Below are 18,854 nucleotides of genomic sequence, written 5' to 3' on the forward strand. Positions count from 1 at the left end.
TGAAGGGATTTCATTCTCAGGCGGGCCTCTGGCACCAGAAAAATGCAGGATGCCATGAGGTCGAGCAACCTCAAAATAGCAAAGGCCAGGAGACACCGGGCAGTTTTAAATTTGTTGACCATCTGAAGAATGTCTTGAACCCTCCCCTCGGGTGGCGAGCTCTTTCCCAGGGATGTAACCAGAACAACTCTAATGAACTGGAGTTTCTGAGAAGGTGTCATATGGGACTTCCTGTAATTGATGGAGAAGCCTGGTCCGTGAAGGGAGTGGCAGGTGATGTTGAGATTATGCAGGACTTGTTCGGGAGAATGCACCCTGATTAGCCAATCGTCCAGTTAGGGGTAGACGTGAATCCCCCCTCTCCCGAGACTTGCTGTCACTACCGCCATCAGTTTGGTGAAAACCCTCGGGCGGAGGTCAGCCTGAAAGGTAGAACTCGAAATTGATAATGAGAACCGCCAACTGCAAACCTCAGGTATTTTCTGTGCTTGAGCTAGATTGGCACATGAAAATAAGCATCCTGAAAGTCCAATGATACCATCCAATCCTTAAGTTGGAGGGCCTGAAGGATCTGAGAAAGTATGACCATATTGAACTTGTCCTTCCTGAGGAACTTGTTCAAGTCTCTCAAGTCCAAGATGGGTGTCAGTCCTCCTTCCTTCTCGGGTATGAGGAAATAAGGGGAATACCAACCCTTGAACTTCTCTGCTACAGGCACTGGTTCTATAGCGCCTTTCTTCAGCAGGGTTAAAATCCCCTGCACAAGGAGCAGATCTGGAATCCTCAGAGTGGTTCACTGGTGGATTGTTCTGGGGTCTCTGTATAAAAGGAAGGCAGTAACTGTGGGTTCGTTTCCAAAGCCCAAGCATCCAAAGTAATGTCTCACCATTCTGCTTGATGCCGAGACAGTATGCCTCCACTGGTGAACTGTGACTCAAGACATCAGAGAGATTTTGAGGCAGCTGATGCAGTAGCAGATGGTAAAGATGCCCCTGCTTGAGCTGGCTTTGCACCTCTTCCTCGGCCCCTTTGACCAGCCATTCCTCTCGCCCTTCCAACTGAGGAGTAGTAGCGAAAAGATCTACCCCTCCACTATTGTGCACTAGGTCGAAAAGGCTGAGGTTGCCTAATAGCAGCACCTAAAGATTTGGCTTCCACCTTCGAGGTCTGCAACTTTTCAAGACCATTGTCAGGCTTGTTGCCAAATAGATGATACCAGTCAACAGTCATGTTGAGAAGTCTGGCTTGCACATCCGGTGCAAAACCTTACTTCCGAAACCATGCCAACCTGCCCATAACGGTGCAAGTAGCCATGACTCTGCTGATTCTGTCAGCAGAATCCAGAACTTACTGAAGAGACTCACATGGCTTCTTTGCCATCTCTAACTGTGGCTAAGAACCCGTCTTTTTCACCCCCTTCGGGAATTGCTCTGCCGGCATGGGAATGCAGTCGCATAGAGTGAATGTACATTTTGCCAGGGCAAATGAGGAGTTGCCAGATTTAAGTTCAATACTCCCCGCAGAAAATACCTTGCTTGCCCTTCCATCTACTCTTTTGTTGTCCCTATCTGGAGGGATGCTAGGGTAAGCCGCTTGCTTAGATGTTGCAGTAGCTGTCTGCACCACCAGACTCTCTGGAGTGGGGTCTTTCGACAGGTAGTTGGCGTCAATACTTGAAGGGCGGTACATCTTGGTCAAGTTTTTATTTACAGCCAGATTTAGTTCCTGTGTCTCCCAATTCGTCGCCATCCTTTTCTGCAAGGTAATGTGAAATGGTAATATGGGATCTGACTGAGGACCCTTATCTAGGATGTCTGTTAGATCATACTGTTCGAATGGCAATGGAGGCCTACTCCACGCCATGTAGTCCACTACCTTGGACACGAGTTGTCTGTAGGATGCATCACCATGCTCCCCAGCCTCTGGTCTCCCAAACTCCAACTCAAGTAAGGTCTCTCAACTTTGACTCCTCTGCAATAGAACTCTCTGGTACATTTAGCATACCAAATAGGAGGCCAAATGGAGCCTCTTCATCTGAGGGTTCATTCTCATATATGGAAGTAAGTGACTTGAAATAGTCTTTCCTTGGTAGTGGTACATATGTCTTCTCAGGTATCAGAGGTTTTGTAAATAATGGATTAGACGCTGGCGGAGTCGTCAAAACTTTCTTTATTGGCGCCATAGGCTTAAATAGGGCGCTCGGCATCGATGGCACAGCTGGAGTCGATGCCTTCAGCATCAAAGTCAATGTCAAGGGTTTAGCTGGCATCCAAGGTGCCGCCAGCGAAGGTGTCGATGACGTCGACGACCTCGCCCCGTTTCCGGTTGACTGATCCTTCGATGTTAAGCCAGCTAGATGTCGAGGCCTTCGATGAGGCCTCGACAGCTCCCGATGTGGATTGATTCTTCGTCCCGGGCTGAAGGGCACGCAGGATTTAGGTCGAGCACTTTCCTTCCCGGCTTCTTTCGAAAGGTGCGGTAGGAGCATGGCTTGGAGGCTTCTGTTCTTCAAATATTTTGACCATCTCTGCTTTGAAGGCCTCCCACTCGGCCGGAGTGGATTTTTTTATTGGGAAAGAAACTCTCTGAGGGGAAGTGTCCGACGAAGTCTACGAAGGCGAAATAAGTTGCTTCTCTTTGACTTCTTCGAGGACAATGAAGATGGTGAGAGCCCCACCTCAATCTCGACTGCTTAACCTTCTTCCTCTGAAGAGAGTTGCCTTTCGACTCGTCTGTCGAAAGATTTTTTGGTCAGGGTAGGAGATTTGGGGACTCGACCTACCTTTAGTTACCCTTTTTCGTTCCTTCAAGGCCTTTCCTGTCATCGACTGGCACTTGGAACAGTCAGAGGTGGTATGGTCTACCACGAGTCACCACAAACATATACGATGCAGATCGATCAATGACATTTTTGAACCACAATCGCAACACTTTTTGAACCTGGTCTTTAGGGGTTGTCAGTTTCGACGAAGAAGATTTTTTCTCGAATCTCTTTCGAAATAACAAAGTCGTCACTGGAAGTAAAGAAATGCACCATATTTCTCGAACCCAACGCATTTGCGGGAAAACAACAGAAGCCAACGGGCGCTGCATGCACTATATATGCCTTTGATGACATCATCCTCAAGATGGATGCCCTCGAGGGAGATCGAGTCGATGCCATCGAAGCACATCGCCTTCTGCTGAAACAATGTTTCCGCAGCAGCTGAAGCTGTATAACAAATATATCAAAGATGAGGAATACGTGGGAGGACACAATCCATTTGAATGCATTCTTTGTGAAAACTCAGAAGCCTTCAAAGTGGAGCCTGACACGGCCGTGTCCACCAGACATGAAATTGTCTGGCCTGCAACAATACAGTCAACATACGAGGCAGTAGGATCAATCGAAATGAGTGGTGCAACAAGTTCAGGAACCATTTGGATATCCTAAACATCAGTTGATGGCTCTGGCGGTGAAGGCAAGAACCTTGCCATCTCCATTGAAACAGTTAGCTGCCGGCATCAACATTCATACTGAGGAGAAGGTGGACACTCAGTTTTCCAGTGTCCAAACGCTTTACAATAGTTGCATTAACCACTATATGTGTTGGCATAATACCTTTCAGCAGTTTTCCCTGGCCTAAAACGACAGACGCTCTTCTCCCTCTTCCCCGTCCGTATCCACAGAGTGGGGAAAACCCCCTCCCCTCTCCTTCACTTCACTGGGGAAGTTGTAAGATCTGTATTTGCAATGCCATTAACTTGGCTTCAGTAGCTTCTTTTTGTCCCTCAACCTTCTAATGAAAATGCCCTGCGGACAACAAAACTTCCACTATTTCCTTTCTTTCACATCCAATCAACACTGCCTTAAAGCCTTCTGACACTCGGTTGCAACCCCATCAAAAACTGGGCCACCACAACTTGCGGTGCTAATTGTGTTGCATCCACAATCCCAGGAAACTGTTCAAAACATCTCTTAAGATGTTCAAGATATTCCGCTGGATTCTCTCCCTTTGCTTGTTTGCATTCATTCATTATTGACCAATCAGCCTTCTGCGGACAAATCTGGATAACAGTTTGAACCCATCTGTCAGTTACCGCTTGTAAATCCCTAGCCGAAGGAGGCTATTCCACAAACCAATTTGCACATACTTTCTGGAAAGTGAATGTATTTGTGGGCGGTGCTGGGCATAACAACTGATTCAGATCAACACAAGGGGGGTGATAAGTCAATGACCTGTAGTTCCTCCTGAAACTTAACATGGTATTCTTATATCTTTGGAAATCTTTGAACAATGTTAAACAAATCAGTAGCACTCTATGGGGCATGCACAGTCACTATAATATCCATAGTATCTCCCCCTTCAGCAGAAATGTACCTAGGTGGTATTAAGTGTTGTGTTAGGAAACCCTTCAAACATGCCAGAGGACAGTAAGAACAGGCTATAGACCTGAGCCTGTAGCATAGGAGTGAACGGGCCATCTAGGGCAAGGTGATATGGATCAAAAGTCTCGATATTTTTGGGCTGAATGGCGATATACAATATATATATCAATATTGTATGTGTGTGTTAAATTCTCAGTTGTAAGCCACCAACTACATGTGAGATGTCGCAAACATCTTTATTTATAAGACACTGATCAAAATAAAGTGCAAATACAGGGTTGCTCTTCCGGTTTGAGAAGAGACAGCGGTATAAACATCAAAATGTAAATATAAAATAGTATATGTAATTATGTACATATGCATGTTAACGATATTGATTTTGAAAATATATCGATATATCTCCAAAACTCGATTGACGGTTTGGAAGAGTCCCGACTAACCACTTGCCTGTCAGTTATTTCCTTAAGAAAAGCCAGACTATGTGTCAAAAATATCCTCAGGACTTTCTTTTGGCAGGGGATCTCCTTGGAGTACAGGATATAATCATTTGTACCCAGCCTTATGGGCTGGTATCAGCAGGTTTAATTGCTCCGTTTCCAAAATGTTTGCTTGATTTTATACCTGCCTCATCGGTGTACCAGTCAAGATAACTGCCCCATTGTCGTGGGTGTACACATGCATCTTTCTTCTCTAGCAACACGCAAATTTGTTATCCTGTTTAAACCAAATGTGCCTTCCTGGGGAAAGTGTCTAGGTGACTCAGTCTGTGTATTGTTGTGACATTTTTCAAGGTACTTACATGGTGACTAATGAGTAAACATGGATGTGCTAGACCCCCTTTAGGAGGAAGCAGCACTTGTCTAGACTGTCCTGAACCCATTATCTCCGGGGTAAGACAAGGTATGGCTTATTCGAGATACAGGTCCGTTATGAACTCCATCTGCATCGGGATGCTATCTAGTCCCCTGGCTGGCTGCGTGAGCACGGCTCATTAGCTTAACCGCTATGCCGCGTCTATTCAGCGGCTCATGTATCACACCCAACCTCTGCTCCTACCGATACAAACAATTCAGAAACAATTGTAAGTGTTGATCAAATTCAGGTAACTGCTTGTTTGGAGCATATGTCTGCCACTTTGCGCTACCCATAATGCAGAGCGGTATTCCGCTTTTCAGAGACACAAATGGGGAGGCGTCAAGGACAAGACACACAGTTGGCTGAAACACAGCCTATCATAGCTCCCTCCCTTTATAGAGAAGAGTGTGGAAGTCGATGGCGTACAGAGGCTGAATAGCCGAGCTCCGGCCGAGACGCTGTTTCTTGATCCTTCTTGCCGGCATAAGAAGCGCCTCCGACCACGAAAAGCTGATGCAGGGGTGGGAGAAGCTGACCCCGACACGATCTGCTTGACCAGCCGGGAAATCGGACCCTCTGGTCGGCGAAATTGTCCTCGAATCATACTCCCTCCCCCGCTCCCATACGCATCCAAGATGGCGCCCCGCGCCACTTAGCGGAACCTCCGAGAAGGAAGCCGTCAAACGGCATCGGGGGACTAAGGTAGCCGGATCGAGCAGAGACAACACGTCGGAGCACGATCGCATGCAGAACATCGGAAGGGAGAGCCCTCACCCTGCTTCTCACTGCTGGGCGAGGCCCGCCACAGCAGGACCTGTGCACCACTCCCGTGGTACACTACGTGGGCTCAGCCGTCGCTGAGGACGGCCCGCCGAGGGCGCACACGACCACCGGAGGTTCCTCCCCAGCGCCGCCCCGGGGCACAGGACAGCGAGAACCAGCAGCAAGAGAGCAACTAAAGCGGCCCCAGCCTGCATTCCTCGTCCCCAGATCTCCCTGCTCCGGCGAGTCAGACGCGCAGAGGTAAGGGCAGCGACATCGCAGATATAGTGGCTGCACAAAAGCTGCATGACTGGGTGCGGGGGAATATATAAGCACCAGTGAGGGGGCACCCCTACCCCCCTGCAGATTCGGATTCATTGGCTTCTGACACTTTGGGAACACCACTCATTACCCTATACATGGAGACGGCTGATACCCCCACCAGTAACTCATCTAAAGTGTCCCAGGGGCAGCTTCACTGAGACTCCAATATGGCCGCCAGGAACAAAGCGAAAGCAGCCACCATGGACTCATTTGTATCCGCCAAGACAAAGAGCCCTATACAGGCTCGCTCCTGTACCCCAGAGATTACCCACACGAGAGAGGGGGAAACCACAGATAACCACTCCCAAATATTGGATGCTATTGCTTCATTGAGGACACACAGACTCCAAGATTGACGAATTTAAAATGGACATTCAACTTGTGCGTCAGGACGCTCGCAACTTAATCGAGAGGGTAACAAATACTGAGACTTCAATAGAAAAAACGGCTTGGGCCAAAGCAGCCTTGAAGTCCAAGGTTGCAGACTTAGTGAAGAAAGTGGCTATCCTAGAGGAGAGGTCTGAGGAGGCCGAAGGTCGGGCCAGACGGGGCAATATTAGGATCCTAGGAGTACAAGAAGGAAGCGAAGGCCCAAACACTACAGCCTACGTAGAGTCCTTGCTACAACATGAGATTGGGGCCGGGAAACTGTTGCAGGGATTTGCGGTCGAAAGGGCCCACAGGTCCCTCCAGAAGTGGCCCCCACCTGGCTCATTTCGCCGACCAATAATTGCTAAAATACTAAATTTTCAGGATAGGGAAATCATCTTAAGGCACTCCAGGGAAGAAGGCCCCATCGAACGTGGCTACTCTAAAATAACCTTTTACCCTGATTACACTCAGAAAGTGCAGAGGGAGAGGAACTCTTTCGTCCCAATAAAAGCAAGACTTCGACAACTAAACCTGAAATACAGGCTGCTCTACCCATCGCGCTTGAAAGTCATCTTCAATGGGCGTGCCATATTCCTAGAAAACCCAACGGCCGCCAACATGTGGCTAGAAGATAACAACTTTGCAGATGGTAAAGATGCTCCCCAGATGGAAGATTGAGGCTCTCAGACCATCGGCACACGACACACGCTGCCATAAATGGCCACAGTAAGCACAAACAACCGGACCTCAGAAGGTAATCCAACTAACAGTTAGCTACATAGAAACGGCCCTCGTTCGGCCTCTCCGCCAGACACCAGCCCTATCCCCCGCAAACAATCCAGGTCGGGCCAGCCACCTGCCTGTCCCAGCTTGCGCCTGATACCCGGATGGGTTTAGACGGCTCGAGAGCACCTGAGCACCACAACGATGATGTAGTCGCTGGGCGCACCAGTTCGAGTTTTGTTAACAGTTTTGTTAGTTATACAGTCTTCATACCACTACTGCCAAAGAAGCACAGGATGGGTGCATGCTACGACTCGGGGGGCGAAGAACCCGGTTACTCCCGTCTGCAGTCTCATAACCTCAGATTGCCACTACTCCAGGCTCCAGATGAGGAGCTGCCAGCTGGGCTCGAAATATTGATCCAATGACGTCACAACTGAAAGTGATGACGTGGAATGTGAGAGGGATGAGCTCATACCCGAGACGGAACCGAATACATTCTTATCTCCGCAGGAAAAAGGTTTCGATTGCGATGTTGCAAGAGACGCATCTTACGGAAGACACCATGTCCAAATTAACAGATCGATGGGCTGGGACCGGGAGAGGATCCCCCTACTCTAAATACTCAATGGGAGTGTTCACATGGGTGAACCCGAATGTACCCTTCCAATTGCAAGGATTTGAGTCCGATAAAGAAGGAAGGTATGTAATAATGTGGGGCACTATCGAGCAGACTCCAATTTGCTTAGTCAATTTGTACTTCCCGCAACATGGAATTCCATCACACATCAGAGCAATATGCTCACGGATGGCATACCACCGAAATATGACCTTTATATGGGGGTGGGGGACTTCAACTGTGTCATTGATGGCTCTATGGGCAGGTCAGTACCACGCCCCCATCCAAGAAACCCCGCAACATGCGCTCTGACAGAAACGCTGGAACAACTCGACTTGGTGGATATTTGGAGGGAACAGCACCCCGTTGAAAAGATCTATTCCTATTATTCAGCCCCGCACAAGGTCCACACAAGAATCGATTATCTGTTTATCGACAGAGAACAAATACCATTGGCAGAAACTACGGCATATTTAGGAAGATCAATCTCAGACCACTCCCCACTGATCATGCAATGGCAACTAACGGGCCTAGACCACCAATCCCCATGTGGAGGATGCCTATTGCGGCCCTCGTCGACCCTCTGTTCAGAGAGGACCAGGACCTCGCTGAAAAACTAGAACAATACATCGGCATTAATAAAGGCTCAGTATCTACCTGGAGCACTTTGTGGGAAGCCATGAAGGTGGTGGCTAGCGGTGAAATAATATCAAAAGCTGGAGGCACTCGCAGGCAATTGAGGACTGAACTCGAAGCACAAGAAGAAGAGATCTCTCATCTAGAATCCACCTCAAGCATTACTCCAGAGGTCGAAAGGAAGTTGAAGGAAGCCCGCGAGAAATGCCAATCTTCCTGGGACAGATTAGAGAAGTTTGACTTCGCAACATACACTACCAGGTCTCACAAGGAGTCCGACAAACCCGTCACACTGCTGGCCTGGCTGTGCAAGCGTGAATGCCCCAGGCACCTCCCAACAGAGATACTGGACGACAACGGGATACGTCACAAGACACAACTAGGAATTAATGAAGCGTTTGCCAAATTCTACTCCAAATTGTACTCCCATGACACACAAATAGACAGAGATGAAATTAAAGAAACACTGGATGAGATAGGCCTCCCCAAAATATCCAGCGAACAGATAGAGGCAATGGAGATGGAAATCACAGCAGAAGACGTGACAGGAGCAATTAGATCGCTGGCCACCTGTAAGGCTCCCGGAAGCGACGGCCTACCGCCTGAATTTTACAAAACATATGAATCCACCCTCACCCCAATCCTCCATCGAGGTCTACCAAGAGGCCTACGAAAATGGGGTCTTACCTAACACTATGAAAGAGACAATAATTATTCCCATGCTCAAACCAAACAAACCACCCACTGACTGACTCTTATCGCCCTCTGGCTATGTTAAATTATGACTGCAAGATTCTCACCACTATATTGGCCAGCAGTCTCGCTAGGGTGGTAGCGTCCCTGATCCACGAAGACCAGAACGGTTTTGTTCCAGGACGCAATACCACAGCCAACCTGAGAAGGCTTCAACACATTATGGCCGAAACCTATGAGAGAGAAGAAGACTTAGCAGTACTATCACTTGATGCCGTCAAGGCCTTTGATTCTATCTTCTGAGAGTGGCTCGTCAAGGTGCTGAGAGGGTTCGGGATTGGCGAGGGCTTTGTTAGATGGATCACAGTACTCTATAAATTCTCCTGTGGCAAGAGTAAAGACCGGCAGACTAGTGTCTGAATCCTGGAAAATACAAAGGGGCACCAGACAAGGGTGCCCACTATCGCCCATGCTATACATATTGGGCCTGGAGCCGATTGCCATATATTTTAGGAAACAGTTCTTTGACGTTGGCATCAAAGTGGGCAACGAACATAACATAATATCCCTATACGCGGACAATGTCCTTTTATACTTGAAAGACCCCCAGGTCAACGCACCAATCACATTAGATGTACTAGACAACTATGCAAAATACTCTGGGATCAAAATCAGTAGACTGAAATCCTCTGCCTTCCCCTTGGCTAGCCTGAGAGGCCTAGAAGAAACTGATCTCCCAGACATTGGGATAAAGTGGCAACTCGACACGTTCCGGTACCTAGGAATTAATGTGAGTCACACCCCGATGCTCACACACGAGCACAACACAGAAGTAGCAATAACCGGCCTTCGCAGATCCATGAAATTTTGGCCTAGACTCCCACTTGCAATGGTAGGCAGAGCAGCAATCGTTAAGATGATAGTCCTCCCTCGATTTCTATATTTCTTTGTCAACATAAGCCACTACATCAGACCGCCATTCTTTAAGAAATTAGAGGCACTTATCAAGGACTGCCTAATGGGACCTACCAGGCATAAATTGACTTTGGCTACCCTATCCCTGCCATACAAGGAAGGGGAATACAACTCCCAGACCTCCAGTTGTATTATCTTGTGGCACAGCTTAGCCACGTGACGAAGTGGCTCTTTGACGATCCATCAGCCGATTGCCGCTATTGCGACAATCTCCCTCCAAAATATTCCCCAGGGAAACTTTTTGGAACCCTCTAAGACAATCCCCAGATGCCCCCCTGATCGTCGAACTTGGTGGGCAGATTTGGACCAGAACCTGCTACATCAGGCAGGTGAAACACCCTTACTCTCCAGACAACCCCATTCTGTTCGACGTGTGCAAAACAGAATCAGATCTCTCCACAGCTAGGAGATGGGAGGGCGCCGGAATTTATACATGGGGAGATATGTTTGAGGAGGGCGAATTCAAGGATTTTGAGTCACTGCAAGCTAATGAAGGGCTATCAAGCGGCCAGTTTCTCTGGTATCATCGGCTCAAACAAACCGCCAAGAAGAACTGGGGCAGCTGGCCGGAGGAACCCACCCCAAACCCACTGTTACAAGAGATGCACGACCTTACGGATGGCTGGAAACCGGACTCTCGACTCTATAAGAGGCTCAACGACAAACCCAACCCCAAAAGTGCGGCACTGAAGGTGAAATGGGAAACAGACCTTGAAACTACGCTTACAGACAAGGAATGGGAAAGAATGTTGCTATATCCCAAGAAGGTGTCGAGAAACTCCAGATTCGGTCAGATACAGCTAAACTTCCTATATCGGACGTATATGACCCCACGCAGGGTGGCCTCCTTCAAAAAACAGGCCTCCCCGGCATGCCCATGGTGTGGGAACGACAAAGCTGATCTGATCCACATGTTCTGGATAAGCAGATATGAATGGACACCCGGGCAATGCTTATTAGGGGCTTACCCCAGACCTAGCAAATACAAACATGTTGTCAAGTTGATGGACATTGCCTGTATACTTGCGAAAAGAACTATAGCCATGGCATGGAAGACACCAGGAGGCCCTAGACATGAACGCTGGATGAAAGAACTAGAGAGATGGACTGCAGCCGAAACTCTAGCCTGGCAAGATGGAATCAGCTCTAGTGGAGACATTGCGAGTGGCACTCTGGACTCTTGGAAGGCCCTCCTGATAGATATACACTTCAGTGCAGACCATAAACCCCCTTGATAAACTCCACTACTTTGCCATAACTGATCCCTCGCACTCGCCTAGAGATGGTGATCCTCTTGACCAAGATCCCTCCCACTTCCCGAGATATCGGAACCCCTATTTGCAACCATGCCCACCTGAGAAAGATGAACTGTTTCACATGAAGACTGTTGTTTATGTTTAATGTTTTAGTTAATTTTCTTGTATTTGTATGCATCCAATACAAATGCCAATAAAATATGTTTTTAAAAAAAAACAAAATAGAGAAGAGTGTGAAATGAAAGTGGGATCGCAACCAGAGAGCCACATTTACGGTTTCCAGTGATGAGTGGGTTAAGACAAGAATGCGATGGGGCTCTCATTCAAAATATTTTCTTCACACTCATCCAGAACACATTCACCCTAATCCCTGATCGGTCCTATGCTACTCTGGCGACACAACGGTCTCATGTTCTCTTTTGAGTCAGTAGGAAGCATGGATATGGTGCTTTTAAACTGCAGTGGCCAACCGCTTTTATAATTTACTTATTCAGATAACTAGTCCTATAGGCAGGGTTCTTTGCCTCCTGTATCCTGGGATAACCACATCAGATTTCCAGATTATTCAATTTCAGTTTTCTAAATTCCAGAGAAACATCGACCCCCCGTTTTAGACCCCACCATTGAAGACATTACAGTAAATTGACACAAATTAAAAGTTATTCACTGTAGTGATTAAAGTAATCCTAGTGCTTAGTCCCTTTCCTCCATCCTTGTGTGCGTCCTCCAAAATGGGGATGGTACAGGAACTTTTGGCAGTGAAAAATTGAGCTTCCCCTTTAAATTTAGTAAAGCGCGCGGGAACGCCCCCCAAGGCCCCGCTCTCCAGCGCCTCACCTCAGTCCCCTTTTCAATACATCAGATGCTTAAATACCTGGCTACATTGAATATATTAAACCCTGGCATACAAGCAGGGGAAAGTGGGTGGGACGTATGGAGGAAAGGGGACTATGTACTAGGAGTACTCTAGTCACTAGAGTGAACATGCGTCCCATCCCCTTTCCTCCATCCTTATGAGTGATTCCACCAAACAAGGCCATACGATGGAGCCGTGACAATTTACCACATATGTAGGACGAAGCAAAAAGGTTCTTCAGAACCGCCTGACCAAACTCTGCATTGCGCCTGGTGCTGGTATGCAGGGAAAAGTGATTACAGAAGGCTGATGGAGTGGCCCAAGTAGCCGCCTTGCTGATGACATTGCAAGGAACATGCCTCTGAAACGCAATAGCCGTGGCCTTCGCTCTGACCGCATGGGTACAGATCCCCTCTGGAACTGGTTTACCCATGGCTGTATATGCCTCTGAAATGGCCTGAACCATTCAACGGACGATAGAAGCTTTCGAAGCCTGGGTGTCGGGAGAAGTGCCCCCGAAAGTAATGAACGATGCTTCGGACTTCCTGAAGCATTTGTGTCAGAGCTAGAACTTGAGGACCGACCCTCTTGAGGTCCAAGGAATGCAGAGCCCTTTCTGCCTCCGACTGCAGGTTCTGGAAGAACACCGGCAGACAGATTTCCTGATTCAAATTGAATGGAGAGATAAACTTGGGCAAAAAGTTTGGATGAGTGCGTAAGACGACCTTGACATCATGAAACGTACTGAAGGGCTTGCATGATGACCACGCCTGCAGCTCGCCGACCCAGCACAAAGTGGTGAGCGCCAACAATAATACTGTCTTCAGTGTCATCAGCTGAATGACCACCAAGGCCATCGGCTCAAAGGCCTTGCGATGCAAGGGCACAAGCACCATATTGAGGTCCCAGACCAGATGCAGCATATGGATTGGAGGAAAGAGACTGGACAACCCTCTGAGGTGGGCATTAACCACTGGGTTGGCAGCTGAAAAAACGTGCTCTGGGGAATTCTTGTCTGCCTAATGGCCGCCAAATAGGTGTGGCAGGTATCCACCTGAACGAGCCAGATGTGCGGAGAACGCTAGAACGTCATCCAGGGAGCAGGTGAAGGGGTCCACCCCTTATTGCAAGCCCAGTGGCAAAACGTAGTCGACATGCTCTTATACTGGGATCAAGCAGACGGCCGCTCGTATGATGTCCCAGTTGTCACCCGAGAATTAAGCATGCTGCAGTCTCAGATGGTCAGGAACCAGGCAGCTAGGGCCAGCCTGGTTGGGTTCCGGGTGCTCCACTGCCCTGCACTGCTGCGTAAGTAAGTCCCATGCTGGGGATTAGAAGCCCCTGCTGGAGTTCAGAAGATGGACAGGCCCCTGAAAGCACAACGGCAGCAGGTCTGAGAACCAAGTACTAGACGGCCAGCGGGGGGCAATCCGAATGAGACTGCAGCCCATTGACGCCTGGAATTTGCAGAGGGTCTGCTGGAGCAATGAAGTAGGAGGGAACGCATAACACCTGCAACCATGCCAGCCAATCTGGAAGGCGTCTCCCAGAGACCCCTGACTTGCCCATGACATAAACCTGGGGCACTTGGAATTCAAAGGAGATGCAAACGAGTCCAGATCCAGATACCTCCAGTGCTGGAACAGGGGCAACAAGGAGTTGATAGTGCTACCCTCCTTGTTCAGGTAAAACATTGTTGTGAAGTTGTCGGTACTGACCTGACCCACAATGTGCCTGATCAGAGGCAAAAAAGTCTTCAGTGCCAGGCCCACCAACCTGAGCTTGCGCAGACTGATATTCTGGAGGGCCACCACCTTGGTCCACGCCCCATGATTTGAGTGGCCCACCAGAGTAGCCCCCCCACCCCTAGCAAGGAATCCGTTGTCACCACCAGGGTGGGCTCTGGCTGGGTCAAGGGGGCTCCCCCACTGCCACATTGCAGCCTATTAGCCACCAGCGAAGATCCGGGATGAGGAGCGGGGGATTGGGATCATGTCCGACTGCAACCCAGTTTCCTAGTCCCAAATGGCTGCCAGGTGGAGCTGGAAGCACCTCATCTTGAGGCTGGTGGACTGGACCGTGAGCACGCAAGATGCCATCAGTCCCAGAAAGGGCTGGAACCACCATGCCGAGGTGGTCGTGTTGGCCAGAAAGTGCCCTATCACCTTACCGAGCGAGAGGCGCCTGTCGGGCGTTGGGAACACCTGCTGCACAGCAGTGTCCCAGCACACTCCAAGGAACACCAGATCCTGAGTGGGGGTCAGCTGCGACTTCCGCCGGTTGAGGGAAAAGCCCAGCTCGTAAAAAAGGTCTGCCAGCCGTTTGCAGGAGCGCACCGCCCTGCTTGGGAGAGCTGGCCCTGACCAGTCAGTCGTGCAGATAAGGGTATAAGTGATGGCCCTCCAAGCAGAGGAGACCTGCCACTGCATTGATCAGTTTTGTGAACACACAAGGGGCCGAATGGAGGCTGAAGGGTAGCACCTTGTACTCGAACAGGTACAATATAATCGTGAACCGCAGAAACTTCTGATGTGGCTGATAAATGTGGACACGAAGGTACGCATACTTAAGGTCTAGGGAACACATCCAGTCCCCTGTGCACCGAGATTCTGCTATGTGCGTGCGAGCAATCATCTTGAAGCTTTCAAGCGGTAAAGACAGGTTGAGAAATGACGGTTCCAGGACTACCCTCAGGCCAGCCTGGTTGTTCTTGAGTACCGCGAAATTCCTGGAGTAGAAACCGGAGCCCCTTTCCGAGAAATTGGTTCCACAGCCTGTATATTGAGAAGAGAAAGGATCTCCCATAACAGGGCCCTGGACCCTATCTGACGTAGAGAAGGAGAGGATGGTAGAGGAAAAGGAAGAGGAAGACTGAAGTCTGTGGAGACTATAGAAAGGATCCAAGCACTCTTGAAATAAAGCTTCCAGCTTTCCTGGAAGAGATCCAGCTGCCCCCTACTGGGGAGCTGTGTCCCCCGACCACGACGTCGCTGCTTCTTGGCATACGAGGCAAGAGCCGAGAAAAGGGAACGTAAAAAAACATGCAAAGTCCTCTACTGCTTCCTCCTGTTGTCGCTGGGCGATCAATCAGCCCTCTGTGTACCGCAGTCCTGAAACCCCTTGCAGCCAGTGAAAGCGCAGGGTTTGAAGTCGGCCCTGCCCTGAGACTGTGGGAAGGACTTCTGCCCTGGCTTAGTCAGGATGCCCAAGGACATGGCGGTTTGCGTGGCGGTCTTCTTTGTCAACTCGTCATCGGTGGAAGAATGAAAGAGATCCACACCCTTGAAGGGAAGATTTAGGATCCGCTCTCGCATGTCAGATGAAAATTTAGTGGCATGCATCTATGCCGTCCTACTCATCTCGACCCCCAGGCACAGCGCACTGCTGGCTGTGTCAATGTGGGAGACTGAAGACTCCATGAGGTCCTGCGCAACAGCCTGGGCATCCGCTAGACCGGCCTTGAAGGAGGCTTGCCTCTATAGGGGGAGGTCAGGCAGAAACTCCCGAGCTCCCGCCAGAGCTTCTTGTGAGCCGTGGCTAAAAGGGCGCCACCATTGCCCTACCGCAAATGCAGCCCTCATTTGGTGTAGTGTCGGTTGCCCAAAGATTCTGGATAGACAACTGTAGCTCCGGAGGAGGAAGACGACGAAGACAATGGTTAAGAATTGAGGGAGGCTGCAGCCACCACTCAAGAGTGTGGCTGAGGGTGGGAAGCATGGAGGACCGGCTCCCCATCCGTCAAGCTGAACTTGGTGTCCAACTTCTTGTTCATCTGGGCATTGGTCCTGGGCTTCTCCCAGACCTTACTTGCCACCTGCAGGACATCTTTCTGGAGCGGAATGCCAGAACGGCTCGTGGCGCGCTTGCTGAGGCAGCTGTTCCTGCAGATCTCGCTGTTCCTGAGCTTCACTCGTGGGGACAAGAAGGACGATGTCGGGAGGTTCCTGCACTGCCCAGGGAAGAGGTCACAAGCTTGGCTAAGCGTCGGTTGTAAGGTGTGAGTGCATTAAAGTCCACAAACTGGTATCGTTCTCACTGGTTATCCGGTTTTCAACAGCACTCTGATGAAAATTCGACCAGTATGGAGACAGTGTCCAGGTGGCTTACGAGTTGGTTATGATGCCTATGGAGTTGTTTAAAAACTCCATATCCAAATAACACAAAAGTAAAACACACATCAAAATACATGAAAGAGTGGGAAAGAAGGCTCTCACTCTTTCCAGGTAAAAATGTCAATCCTAGAAATCCAGCAAAGTCACTCGGGGTCTTAAAAGGTAAGGGAAATTAGCACATTCTTCAGAATTCTACCAAACAACTTTCGTGCATAGCCCACTCCATGGGCGAGGGACCGGGTAGGCCCTGATCCAAATCTAAGATGGCTGCCAGTCTAGTAGGCTCTGACACGTGCTTATTCGCCATCCTGGGGCCTTGCACCATGCCCTGGGCGGGATGGCACAAAGGCCCTGTGCCACGTGTTGACTCCGACATGGGAGGACACACCTTGGCCCTTGAACCTTAAACGGAAGCGTCCACCTCACAGATAGCTCCGGTAGTCACAGTGCTCTCGACCTGCTGGCCGGTAGTTCAATTCCCATGATTCACGACCTCATAGGTGGCTGTGTGCCCTCAGCAAATTAGTTGGTAGTCGTGTTGGATCATGCCAAGTACTGACTCTTGGAGGTAGAACACGGCGATCCTTTGACCCCGGGTGCTAACTAGGACAACAAACTTGATCGCCCGTCCCCCCACCCCCGTGGACCGCCCGGTAGAGCTCCTCAAATTTGGAGTTAGTAGCCTTGATAGCCTCGGGTCTGACAACGTATCGCCTGGAAGAGCCCTCGGGCGCATCGGCTTAGGAGCCGGTAGAATTAGTGGCCTCTGGTCTGCCAGAACCTGAATCCAAGGTACCCTTGCCTGTGGAAACCCCTGGGAAGGAGTCTATGTGCTGAGGAGCCATACTAAACAAAGGACCTACCTTGTCTTGACATGGAGTCCTGGAGACAAATTCTTTAAGATGACCTGGAGGAGAAGCGTGGAATATCTCCCTCCAACATTACAAACGATTCTTCAATGCCCGGTGATGGAAAGCACTGTAAGCTGCTCACGCGTCCCAGCGATGCTTAGGCCCCAGGCACTCGGGACATGGGGTTCCGAGGCCGGTAACGAGCGTTCGCAAGACGCACATCTCGTGAATCGTCCTGCAGCCGACAAGCGCCAGGGGGAGGCGGGGCACCAAAGGAAGGTGAAGAAGATTGAAAGATAAAACAAAAGGGGAGCAGGCAGAAAGTTAAAAAATCTCTGTGCCTAGCTGCCAGGTCCCACACCATCCATGCGGATAAAGGGACTGAGGTGAGCCGCCGGATGACCGGGCCTTGGGGGGAAGGGGGGGGGGGAGGAGGGTGTTCCCAAGCCTGGGACGGCGCCCCAGCACGCTATACTAACTTTAAAGGGGAAGCTCAATTTTTCACTGCCAAAGGTTTCGATACCGTCCCCATGTTGGGGGACGCCCACAAGGAAGGAGGAAAGGGGACGGGACGTATGAGTAACACTATTGTTAATGCTTTCCTAAAATGAACTTACAACTCTACACCATCAGCATAAAATTCAAAACAAGCACTTGCGAAAGAGATACGAAATTCTATGCGCACAATTACAAAGATGCAGTGATATAAAACAGAAATAGCAAAAACGGTACTGTAATGGAGATGGCAAAGGAATGAAGAGGGACTAATATGCAAGAAGTAGTAGTAAACTAAAGGACTGGTGAAGATAAAGGCATGTATCCACAGTAAACACTTTTAAATAGGTTACCTTTTCGCTCATTCCAAATTTAGTAACCATCATCTTTGCGATTTTTGTTGCGCTGTCAAAGTCACTAGACGCACCTGATAAGTAAACAGTAAAAAGTCATTAAAAATGTTGTATTTCCTCACTTTGAAAAAGGAAGTCAGAGTAAGACTGAATGACTGTAGCTAACCAAACCTGTAGTAATATTTTCACTTCCGAATATTATTTCTTCAGCTACTCTTCCTCCCATGCTCACGTCCATTTGTGCCAGCAACTGGGCTCGGGTTTCACTCCATCTATCATTTTCGGGAAGCAGAGAGACCTTAAAAAATTAAACATATTCATGTTACTTTTTACTAATTAAAAATGTTGGCAAAATCCCAACAATAACTCTTTTGCTTATATCTCAAATAAAAAAAGTCAGAAGCTGCCCCTTAGCAAGGCTGTGAAATGTACGCAATCACTTCAAAATCGACATACACTAAGATGTTGGGAAAATGTGCAAAAGCTTGCACAAATAAGGAAAAAGTTCCTCACTGTAGTGACTACAGTACTCCATGTCCATAGTCCCCTTTAGTCCATACTTATGGGTGTCTGTCCCACTCATGTCAGGCTGGCAGTGCACAC

At 49.1% G+C, this 18,854-nt stretch overlaps 1 protein-coding gene across 1 annotated transcript in view; it reads right to left on the reverse strand.

Annotated features, from left to right (window-relative positions):
* The window catches only part of YME1L1 (YME1 like 1 ATPase), a 1,167,043-nt gene that overhangs the window by 165,871 nt on the left and 982,318 nt on the right, over nt 1-18,854 (reverse strand). Inside the window, exons 16-17 of the mRNA XM_069648114.1 lie at nt 18,423-18,549; nt 18,252-18,325 (exon numbers count right to left, since the gene is read on the reverse strand). Of these exons, the coding sequence (XP_069504215.1) occupies nt 18,252-18,325; nt 18,423-18,549 (201 nt within the window). The remainder of the gene's footprint in view (nt 1-18,251; nt 18,326-18,422; nt 18,550-18,854) is intronic.

This window comes from Ambystoma mexicanum, chromosome 2q (assembly GCF_040938575.1).
Source record: "Ambystoma mexicanum isolate Mex_15411 chromosome 2q, UKY_AmexF1_1, whole genome shotgun sequence".
Classification (NCBI taxonomy): domain Eukaryota; kingdom Metazoa; phylum Chordata; class Amphibia; order Caudata; family Ambystomatidae; genus Ambystoma; species Ambystoma mexicanum.